Source organism: Aythya fuligula, chromosome 15 (assembly GCF_009819795.1).
Source record: "Aythya fuligula isolate bAytFul2 chromosome 15, bAytFul2.pri, whole genome shotgun sequence".
NCBI lineage: Eukaryota > Metazoa > Chordata > Aves > Anseriformes > Anatidae > Aythya > Aythya fuligula.
In genome coordinates, this window is record NC_045573.1 from 14,435,001 (window position 1) to 14,447,762 (window position 12,762).

At 31.5% G+C, this 12,762-nt stretch overlaps 1 protein-coding gene across 24 annotated transcripts in view; it reads right to left on the reverse strand.

Annotated features, from left to right (window-relative positions):
* The window catches only part of RBFOX1 (RNA binding fox-1 homolog 1), a 681,896-nt gene that overhangs the window by 4,490 nt on the left and 664,644 nt on the right, over positions 1–12,762 (reverse strand). For 5 of the 24 annotated variants that reach the window (XM_032197984.1, XM_032197970.1, XM_032197994.1 and 2 more), the window contains one exon: positions 10,298–10,350. The exons of the other annotated variants lie outside the window; for them this stretch is intronic. In XM_032197984.1, coding sequence (XP_032053875.1) covers positions 10,298–10,350 — 53 coding nt within the window. The remainder of the gene's footprint in view (positions 1–10,297; positions 10,351–12,762) is intronic. 24 annotated transcript variants of the gene reach the window in all.

Here is a 12,762-nt window from a genome sequence, read left to right on the forward strand (position 1 = left end):
CATAAAAGACTTGTATAAAACACACTATTTTCTTTTTTGCATCCAATATACTGGTAAGTGAAGGATGAAATTTATATATAAATTCTATTTAAACGCTGGTATCCATAAATGCCTATCTTTGGAAATATATTTGATCCTTTGAGAAAAAAAGAGTTCTTAGCTCAGGTTTGACAGTGACTGCATACTCTGCAGCCTCTTTGGTTGGAAGGAGCATAACCCTGGTAACCATCCACATTGGGATGTAAGCATTGTAATATTTAGAAATTTAAAATACTTAGCTTTGATGGTGAAAATACCAAATTGATATGGGCCATTTGACATAACAGAATGTATTTCTCATTCATCTCCACTGAAGTAAAAAAGACACCTTATTTTCTTCTGTATGCTTATGCCCATTTTAAAGTCCGAGAATCCATTTTAAAAATCATTATGATTCTAATTCTCTCAAGTCAAATCTCATGTAAGAAAACATCTAGAAAGGGAAAATAATTAATTTAAATCTAGACTTATTTCCAGCTCTATACATTTCCTTCATATCCCTAGTAACATGGAGGATGAATTGTAAGTACTATTATACTATTATACATGCTTTAAAGTCATGACTTATTTTTAAAGCAACAGGAATTGGTATATTTTCCAAACATACTGTTTTGTTTTGTTTTGTTTTCTGATTATCTGGTATTACTGTAATGCTAAGGAAGGACTGTAAGTTTAGAACTGTAAGAATCACATTAGTTTTGGTGTAGTGCAAGCCATTAACTACAATGGGACTTACTGTGACCTTTTTTTTCCTCACCACTCTGATCCCCATTTACTGCTGCATAATCAACTATGTAATACACAAAACAGAGAGCATAGTGGGTCACCCATGGCAAAGGATTAAGTGGCCAAAATGCAAGGGGTTCTTCTAAGTAGGAGGGTACAACATATTGCTCAAGCTTTATTAAATTAGGTTTATATTTAACCTAAATCATCAGTGAAGTGATGAGCAAGTGGTATAATAAACAGTCATGGTAACAGTGGTTAAACATGTTACATCAATATTTTACTGAAGTTCGGACAAGCAAGATGGAACATATGGATAAATAAATATATTAAGCAATTTCCAAAGAAAGACCAGATGACTGTTCCAAGTCAGTATTTTTCATCCTATTGTTTAAACTATGATTCTTTCTTAAAACAAAAGAGTGGTGAAGTAATCCTAATGTAAAAAATGTGACCTTACTTAATCCCTGCTTCTTAAAAATAATGTTTTACATTTACATTAAGAGAATGCTGAAGTTTGTACTGTTATGTTAAGTAAAAATAGTATTTCAGAACCAGTAAAGTTTGTATTCTTTTTAAAATATGAAACATTCCTAATTTTTCCTTTATCTTTATTGGAATCCCACTTGAATAAATGTGTGTAATGTAAACATGAAATAAAATGTAAAAAAAAAAAAAAAAATCTTCTAAATCTTCTCTAAAAGAAAATAAAGTATATAAAATTAAATTGCAAAATTCTCTTTCTTGCAACCTCCTACATACACTTGATGCATATAAGCACAACCATGGAAGAATATATTTCCAAAGGGGAGAGAATCCATGCTCAGATATTATCTGGGAAAAATGCATTGAAATTCCTCTGTGATGAACAGACTTTTTCCTCCTCAGGGTGACCTCTACCTTCAGAATATGATGGTTTTATTATGATTAATAAATTTCATTTCCACAGAGGAAAGGAACAGTGTCAGCTTAAACTTAAAGCAAGTAGGTTTCTTTTTAAATGCTAATTTTTAAACACGCCCTTGCATGACACCAAATTTAGAAGCTCATAAGGTTAGCAGAATAGATTCTGATTTTCATGCTGAAAATAACACAGATTTAAACTATATTGTCACACTGAAAAATCAGTAAACTAGTATAGTCATATAGTCATTGGTTCACTTATTCACTATTATGCCAGCATACTTTTTTCTCATTAAATTAGTGGCATTTGAATGCTTTGTGATAACTTACCGTGGAAATATTCATTCTAGGTAAACAATTTACTAAAATTTAGAACATGTAAATGGCAAAGTTTTTACAATGACTTCATAGTCGAGGTGATTATCTATGCATCTTACAGAATATTAAATCAATGTATCAGTACTTTATTTGCACTTACAAATTCTTTACTCAGGAACACAACAGATGAACAATTGTGATGCACCAGTAATGCGAATCAGGTAAGTTTCACTATTTTTCAGTATGTCTAGAACAAGTATTCAGGACACAGCATGAAAAAAACGTGATGTTTGCTAGCATTTAGTTTTACTGGCACTGGTTTTTAAGTAGCTTGACCAACACCTTACTGGGAAATACTGGGGAGAAAAAATCATCATTGCAATGCTAACATTTGTAGCATTATAGCAGCAAACTCTTTACCAAAAAAGAAATCCTCATATGGTCTTCTCTACTCAGGTTATGTGTCATTTTTTTCCAATGATTTTCTGTAAAAGGTTTAAAATTGCTCAAATACTATATAAAAGGATATTTTGTTTTGCCCACTGCACAAACAGAAAAAAAAAAAAAAAAGAAAAAAAAAAAGAATTAAAAATGGTAACTGAGAGACATTCATTTTAGTAGTGCCTTTGAAATTGAATATCTTTCTTTAAGTCATCAGTAATAGGTATTACTAGAGACTCTTAAAAATAGGGAAGGTTTGCCTTTCTCTAATTTTTATTACCATTTTAGGTTTTTTAGTTCTTTGTTACTGTGGTTGTATTTTCATATACATCTAGGACAGACAATCTGATACCCACTGTAGACAGTTGGAAGATCTTTAATAACACATCTACTATAGGGTTTAATGACAACATTAATAAAGAAAAAAAATCACACTATAAAGTATACAACAAGTTAAAACATTTTCCTCTGTTGTTAAAAATCATAAAATGAGATATATTTTTTAAACTTTTTAAAGGATCTGATGTGCATAGATTTCTGAATACTATCACTTCCCCCCACTTTTTAAGACTAGATATTGATAGAAGAACTGCAGAAATTGATGATTCCATTGTCATATAAAAACAGAAGTTAAAAATTTGATACTACCTCAGCCAGTGATCAAGTAAAAATTAAAACTGAAAATAATATAACAAACTAACTGCATGATCTTTTCCCTTGTTGCTTTCCATATTACAAGCAATGCATATGTATCCTCTAGGAAGCTCATATTTCTAACTCTTCGCAATATTACCCATTTACTAGCTTTGATTTTAATTGAACAATCAAATCATAAAATTGCCGCTTCTTCAAACCTGTATGTGTTGAGTCTTCAAAAAGTATAAACTTACACAAATACTAGTATTTCCACTTATTACTAAATTTTACAAAAAGGCAACTGAACAAGTTAGCCTTAGCTAGGTAAGAAAAGGTAGAATACAATGCAGAGTGGTTCAGTATTCCTACCCTAACTGTTCACCTAGGAAATGAGTTCTATTGCAGGATGTGCCTCTTGCTGTTCACAGCTGGCATAAAAAGGGCAATCCAAATACTTCCTCCATTAGACCTTGATGCAGAATTGCAGTAAAATTGTAGACAAAAGACATGAAGATTTCAGTGAAGCATTGGAAGGAATACAAGGAAAGCAAGTTACCTGGCCTTATCCAGATAAATGATTCCAGTAGCTAACCAACCTGTGTTTTCTCTTGGTCACATGACTATTATGATACCAAAACCAGGTGACAGCAGCAGGAGCTCCTTTGTATCCACACCAGTTACATAACATATTGCAGTATTTTAACCTCAGTTGGTCATCACTGTGCAGCAGTGGTTGTCCTTTCACTTAAAATTCTCTACTTATCAGCTTATGGTGTCCAAGGCATCTGCAGCCAAATATTTTTAATACTTTTGGATATTAATACCAAATAACTTTAGGCATTTAAATCATGCAAGTAAGCAATGAGTCTCTCTAAATAGCTTGTAAGGAAATGAGGAAAGAAGTCTGTCCTAAGTTTTTACTTAATTCTGAGGAAAAAGTTTGAAAACCGCTGATAAAAACAGTTTCCAGTCATTTTCCTTGATTGTAAAAGTTAAAAATGTTAAAATCCACTACAAAAAGTTTTAAATGCATAATACCAAACATTAAGATAATTCTGCAGGAGCATAAAATATTCCTTTGCATATAATTTTCCTCTTCCACTACTGATAATGCTTTACAGTGTTGTGATGTGCAGCAGAAAAAGACTTGGGAAGATGTATAGACAGACATAGCACAATGAAATAGTGAATCTTCAAGGTATACTGCAGTGGTAACCTCCTGTATATATTGAAGACCATGCAGGATTTCCTGTTAGTATAGCATTAACATTCCTAGGTTTTCACAGAGATAAAAAGTGACCATAGTCTATAATGATAATCAATGATCATAATAATAATAATTAAAAAATCATGATAATAATACATCATGATAATGAATGATTTCAACAAAGGGATCTTTGTAAATACATTAGTGATAACATTAGAAGCAGTCTACATTTTTCTTCCAGTTGGAGCCAGAAGAAATTTTAAAAGCCTATTCAGATTTATCTATATGCAGGGAAGAATTTCCAGCTCTTGATGTTACTTATGTAATATCTGAATTTGGCCAGATAATGAATTTGGCCCATTATTAATTGGCTCACTAATTATTGCTAATTGATGCATCCTTTGCAGAAATTTCCATCATTGGTGTTCAGACATGATTTTAATTTTTATTTCTGAATGACAACCTACAGCTTTTTTTGAAGTCTGTTATATGTTTACCGTCATCCAAAGTTGAGCTGTCACCTTGTTAAACATTTAAAAAAATATGATTGATATCAATCAATTTGCAGAAATACAGAAATGCAACAAACTGCAGCACAGGTGACATCCCTCCTGAGCTGGCACTGAATCATTACTATATAACAACCCTTAAAAGCTCTGTCTCAAATTTCAGTCTTGCTGTCAGGATTTACAAATGGACAAAGGCAGATTCCACTCAAGTCTGCACTTGATGTTTGCTTAAAAATGTAAAATAATTATGTGCTACCAACAGCACCTTTTTGTATAACCTCTCTTCAATAAAAAGAGACTTAATTTATATACCAAAATAAAAAACCACTGGGCAAACTGAGGCTTGCCATCAGGTGACACCTTGCCATCAGGTGACACAAACTGTTGTATTTCAAAGAAAAACAAGCATTTTTATTTTTATTTTTTTATTTATACAGCATTTGTCTATTACTGCTGCTGTTATATTTTGTGGCAATAAACCCTAAATAAATTCTGATCTAGTTCAGTAACAAATACACCAGACAATTCTTACATTACATTCTAAAGCAGTCTTTTTTGCTTGTGTGTAAAGTTCAGTATTACACAATAACATTTTTTTTTAATGTTTTAAATGTTACATATAATAACCTCATGATATTCATACTGAATCCTTGTTTATTTAATTTACTAGTATATAATCATACATACAGCACACACACAAACTGCCTTTCATGTGTCCTGCTTTCAGTCTATGAGAAAAAAAATCTATTTGTTTCATTAAGTAATAGTAAAAAACAAAACAAAATAAAACAAACAAAAAAAAAAAACAATACAGGGAATGCACACATGCTTATATGCACTTGTTGAGGGCAAACATGGATTATTCACTATTTCTGTTTATCAAAGGAACTTCACATTGCAAATCCTCCATTTACAAATCACAGAAACTCAGCTTTTCTTAATCTTGTCGTGTTGTCACAATTGACTAGCCATGTGAACTGACCTAGAACTGTAAGCATAGGGAAGGCAAGCTGTCAAAGAGATAATGACAAAGATGCCAAAAAGGTCTGCCAGTGTTTTCAGTCAGTGAGAAAAGGAATTAATCAAATTTTAAGAAAGAAGAGCAGAGAATAATCAAAGCATTTACTGATTTTTATCAACTGATCCAATAGCTGAACATCTTTACCACAGAACTACTAAGAGCAGTAACAGCAGTAACAAAAAGAATTCCATGTAAGCACTATTTACAGCAGCAGTAAAGGGAAGTTTGAAGCACCAACAAAAAGGACACTTGAATTTATAGAAATTTAATAATGTGCATTAGTACAACATTCCATAGTTTTTCCAGTGCAAAAACTTCAGTATCTGCTATTTTTTCACAGGGAAAACCTGTAGAGACTTAAATAAATGCTAGCATGAAGACCTTACAAATGCTCCTTCATCTTAATTTTTTAATTCATCTGATTAGTGGAAGAGATTAACATAATAATAAAAGCATTTTGTAGAAAATGGTTATTTTCCTAAATTGCTTCATGAAATGAAATCAATCCCATAGGCAATGATACTAAGAAAGAAACCTCTCACTACTGAACCTATGTCTTTACACAATAATTCAAAAAGGCTGATGCAAACCTCCCTAAAACTGCTTTTTTTCCAAAGCAGCTTGTATAATATCTAATGTTTGGAAATTCATTTGAAAGAGTACAATGTGATCAAAGTCTCCTACCAGAAACCTAATATGTCAATGAGATGTATGCAAGGATGTATGGCAAAATTTGACCAGATAAAATTATTTACGTACATACATAGCAGAGGTAGACCACAACAGGTACCTTACCCATTCTAAACACTTTGTCAAATATTAATTTGCTTTTAAGGAAGTATATCCATATACTATTGTTTCATGACTTAAATTTGTGGTAGTGTTAATGTTGACAGGTAGTATACAGGAAAATTGCCATGACTTGAGCAATTGCCTTAATTAAAAAATGCCAATATTTTTTTTCAAACTATTTTGATAGTATTAATGTTTGCCTCTTCACACTGCCTTTTTTATGACATGTTTTTCCTAAATTGAAAATTGAACATTTCAGAATATTTGTTTTGGAGACTGTTTCTTTCTCCAAAGGGAGGCCGAAAACTTAACGCAGGACTATCAACTTCTAAAGCTTTATAACACATTTCTTTTACACACACACACAATCCCACCTCCTAGGGATTACTCTACTCAAATTTTACATAAATAAACACAGTTACAATTGGACATATATTATATCCACTTTTACCATACTTCATTCCAAATTCAGGCTTACATATACCTTTTTCCTTTGTCTCTGTTATTTCAAAACCATAAATTGTATATACACTTGGGAGAAAAAATAATATCAGCCGTGTTGATATATATAAATAATGTCACACTGGATTTTAAGAGTGGTGTAAATATGGAATAATGATCCTGTTCCATTTTAACACAAAAATCATAAAATGCGATACGCAGGTACATCCTAGAATGAACTTGGTAAAGACACTAGAAAATATTTTTTTCTTTATAAACTATGAATTTTGACCTTACAAAATTTAAAAGAAAAAAATATATACTGAACACTGATTTGAAAAAATCATTAAAAATATTAAAGATTCAAAATGAAAAATGTTCTCTAACCAACATGTAAATAAACCATAGGTTTACTCTGGGTTTCATTCTGATTTATAAGGAGACTGATAGGCTAAGATCCATTTTGCTTCCATCAGGCAGAAAACTCAGGATTAATTCTCCTCTAATATAACCATTGTTAGAGTTTTGCTAGAGGAAATTCTTCAGAGATCCTTGTTTAAAATTCCATCATCAAACTGAAAGCAGGTTTCAGATAGTTTCCCTACCTCTGATCTAGTTTAGGTCTGTTTGCATACTCTTTAATCATGCCTGCCAGAGAAGATCTATCCCAGAAGCACAAAACTTCTCTTCTGAAGAGTAATTATTTTTAACTTCAAAATGCACTGGATGAAAAAGCAAAATATTTTAAAATTTCCCACGAAAGGATCCCTCTGTCACACACTAGTATGTCTTTCCGGTGTATAATATTCACGCAAGAACAAATACACATACAGAAATAGAAACATGTATATTGACACATTGGCAATAGCCTTTCATTTTGGTTTTCAAGATTACTTAATTTCCTAAACTAGGAAAAATAATCTCATGTAGTTGATGGTTATATGTCCTCTGGCAGAAATGATAAAGCATTAGGAAGAGATGAGTGATTATTATCAGCAGAATCACCCAAGACTTCCCATTTCTATTTGATGGTAAAGTTCCAACCAAAAACTTACTTGTTTTATTATTATCTGAAATCTACAAACACTTATATTCTTTACAAGGAAACAATATAAATGTATATATACTCACATTTCAAACACTGAGCATATTATCAGAACTTTCATCTTAAATCAAGTTTGCAAACACTTGAATTACTGTAATTGAGTTTAGAAGCACTACTAGCATATAAAATTGAATCGTAGGTGTATTGCATGCATCTGAAAAACCACATGACTGTCAGCTGCTGTTCTGAAAGATTATGTATCTATATTTACTTCATGTATTAAAACACAGAACATTAGATAACAAATTAGTTCAAAGTCAGCCTACTGATTTGAAAGACCAAACACAATTTTGGCAATTTGTACCACACAGAAATATGGGCCAGAGTATGATTTTTTTTTAATATAGCCAGAAGTCCTTTAAATTCTGTCACTAAAATTTAAATATACAAGGAACGGAAGATACAGGGTTGCTCCGTTTGATCATATAATAAAAAAGGCACCTACAGTTACCTATCATTAATATTTCTCATACTGTCAAGAACATACCTAACAAAAACACCCTATTTATTGCAACAATTCAATAATTTAATTTATAATAAATATATTTAAATATATAAAAATATTACTGGTAAATTTATAATAATTTACCAGTAATTTACTGGTAAACTGAAAAGTTTTAGTAAATATACACAAAAGTCCATTTTCTTCTGTGTACAGTCCACTGAATTTACTGATGAACAAATATATTATATTATTGACTGGAATTCCAGAGTAGTGATTTACAGCATATGTATAGTATAGTCTTGGATACTTGAATTCTGTGTGAACTGAGGAAGAAAATGTCTACGGGTATAACTAATGCTTAGAAGCGTTCACTCTGTAAAAGAGGGAATTGTTTTCAGGACAAGAAAATTATTAAAGACCACATGTCTCTGTCAAGAATTCCAAGTTCAAAAGTTGCTAAAATGAGTTTCTGCATACTTACTTAGTAAGGCATTGGTTTATAAATTAGTAGTCTAATGAGTACTCAGCTCACTATAATCCAGAACAGGTGAAATAAATGAATGCCAAAATACAAATCTAGTGAGACCAAGAAAGTGTTAAATGTTCTCAAAATGTATTCTGCTAATAATTCGGGACTCTGAAAAATTCATTTTTTATTTTTTTAGAAAGGAAGAACTTTTCAGATTACCAAAAATGCTGTGGCTACCATACAAATCATAACAATCTCAGCATATTGTGGCTTTAGCTATGGTCTTCTTTTTCATAAATACATGTTTTTTATTTGTTTCTCTGTAGGTCACTCTAGGATAAGCAGAAAACTCATCACCTTTATATCTGTTAATGTACAACTCTGTATAAATAAACATTTCTTAATACCAACATTTTGTTCACACTATATATCCTTTCATCCTTCAGTACACACAGCTCCATGAACTCAGCAGATTTTTTTGTGTAACGCTATCAGCAGAATACGGCCCAACACTGTTACTAATTATTTTGGCTTTTGACTTCTTATGTAGTGACATAACATCATCCTTACCTGTATTAAGACTAAGATTGTTCAACATCTATTACTTAAAAGACATTAAATCCCTTGACACATATTTTATATTTATAAATTACCATTAGTAAATACTTTTTGAAAACATTTTTCATTCTTCTGTACCCAACATGACAGTATACCAGCAAAGCAGCTAAGACTTTTTACTTACTAGAGAGTGATCCTCTGAAGACACAGACCCCTCTCTCCCACTATCTTATCCATAGGATAGACTTTGTGAGTGCTTTAGGGTCTGCAGTACCCTTGTGGGCAATATTTGCCCCCAAAGAGTTGAAAACTGTTAAATCTATAGCACTTACAATGTCCTACATAGATCTATCTCTACCTAACTTACTCTTTTCATTTGTTTTGTTTTGACTTTTTAAGTCACAATCTTGATTGTACTGCACATTACGTTTTTATGAGAAGGCTTAACATATCCTTATTTTTCTAGGCCACATAATATTTAAACTGAAAATAAAACACCAAAGTCAGCAAAATAACCTAATGTCTTTTATATGGCAGAACCTAAAGACTCAAACTACAAATTAATGAAGCTATTCCAAAAATTTATATTATGGACTTTCCTATGCTTTCTCTTACGATTAAATGCAGCATGTGAAAAAGGATATTGAGACCTGGATGGATGCATCAAGAAGTATCAATGATTGTTACCTGCAGAGGTGTTACAAGAAATTTCATCTGCTGCAACGAAGACGAATTGATTTCTGCAAGAGAAGATAAAATTCACAATACTGCTTGCTGACTGGGAAATGTGCTAGCTGCCAATTGACTTGATGTTTACAGATGGGGTAGGGTAAGGGTGCTTAATTTTAATGAATGTAGCAAGAAAAAGTGTTGACGTATTTCAGTACTATAGAGTTTACAGCGATCATGAGGTAGACATGCTGGGATCTTTTAAATGAAATAATGGTGACATTTGGGTATGGACTATGTACAAACTCTTGCATTGGAAGCTTCATGTTCAGTGTTACAGGTATGTCGTGTCAATATATTTATGAAGTCTAACAAAAATCAACTTATATTTATATAGATATAGATAGATATTAAAGGGAACTAATGGAAATATGTAAAAAGTGATACTTTTTTTTTTAATGCAGTTTATTTCATATATCTTAAAGGAAAATTGAAAGTAAAATAACTTTATATGTCTAAATATGATTGCAATCAGAAAATGAATTTTCTGTGATTTATATATAAAAAAGGACATAGTATATTTTCATATACTGTCATCCAAAGATATACAAAAGTGTTTTTTTCAGAATCTCATGAGAATAAACTAGAGGTATAAGCAATTTAATATAAGCCTTCTCTTGCAAAATTCTTTTTTTTTTTTTTTTTTTTTTTTTTTTTTTTTTTAACCAGGTAGCATAAAAAGAGAAATGCTAAATACAGTAGTATTTCAAAATCTAGGAAACTCCGTTATAGTAGAAATCCCAATTTGGCCTTTTTGAAGTCAAAGCAAACAGGATATAGGTTAATGGAAACTATATTTAAGTATTAACATCAAGTGATTCCTTTATATGCATATGCATAGCTTCCTTGGATGATGTTTGTGTTGTGCAGGAGTAGTAAAGAACATGGGTGAAATTATTTGAGTGCTAGTTTGCTCTGAATTGCAGCTAGCTCCTCCAGCCTGCACTGCATGGTGAAAAAAGAGAGTTTTGCACAGCTTTAATGCAAGAGTCTACCAAATAAAAACTAGAAGGAACTACATCTATCTCGTACTGAGGACTACTGGAAAACTCAATTCTGTAAAATAATGAAAACTGTGTCAAGCATTAAGTGCTCTGAAGCTCCTATTGAAAACTATTCAGTTCAGGAGCAAACATCTCTTAGGTGTAACAGAATCTTGAAGACCTAAGTGAACAACAACCATTTCTATTACTTCACCTCCGGTATATTAAAGACACTTGAAATTCGAGTTTAAAAATCTGCGAACCTGGTTACTTAAAAATTCACATGTTGAAAACCAAAGAAACAAAACAAAACCGAGGGATCATACTATAGGGACAGGAACAAGATTAAGAACAAAAGCAGTAGTTTCTTACTGCCTCTATCTCAAGAGTTACTAGCACCTATCATCTAGCATAAATGAACGTAGTGACCAAATCTTATTTTTCAACTAATTCCTACATTTTCAATTGGATGTGTAGTTTGGTAGTTTTGTTCTTTATTTTATCATCTACAGCAATTTAACAAGCTAATGAGATCTATCTTGTACACAATCTTAAAAAGATATCTATATTTAAAAAAAAAAAAAGGGGGGGGGATAAATTTATTATAATAAATACAAAGCTACTCCATATTTAATAGATAGCATACTTTGTCACTGAAGTTAACTCATACCACCTCTTTTATTGTCACCTCTTGTGAAAACTACATGTAAAGAAACAGATTATTTTTCCTAATAGAAGCAATTCAGACTTACCAGTTACTAGCATACAGAAAATCCTTTTCATTTATGTCTGTGAAGTTATAAAACTGTCTTTCCATCTAATGAAAACAGCCAAAAAAGTGGCCAAGAAACTCTTTGTCTCAATTCAGAACATGTGTTCACATGCAACATTGACTCACAGATGCTATATCTTCAGATGCCAAAGTACAGAATTATCTGTAAGAATAATATGCTAGTTTGGTTATTTACAGGACAGCAGAACACTAACTTCTATTTGTTTTCGTTTGTTTGAAACAACAGATGCTACTGAAACTGCTCTAAATTCTCACCTTTTATTACCAACTCTCCAATAATTACTGATAGAAAATGCATTAAGAAAAAAATAACCTGAAGTGAAAGCTATCAAAAAAAAAAAAAATCTACCCAAAACATTCCCTGTTATACTGCTTCAATTTACATAGGAACATACTATCTTTGCTATATTTTGCTTTTGTAAAATTTATTTCACAACACTACAAATCAAATTTGAAAGTAAGGAAGAAGTTGCATATTATTGCACACAGGAACTGTGAGAATGAAAATGATACTGTATTAATCTATGGGAAGATAAGACTAAATTGTAGGGTTCAGTAAACTAGTTAAATTTTTTGTAATATCTATTTGTTATTGGTAACAATTCAAAGCACTTGTTTAGTAGCTTGATGACTTTAATGTTTTTACA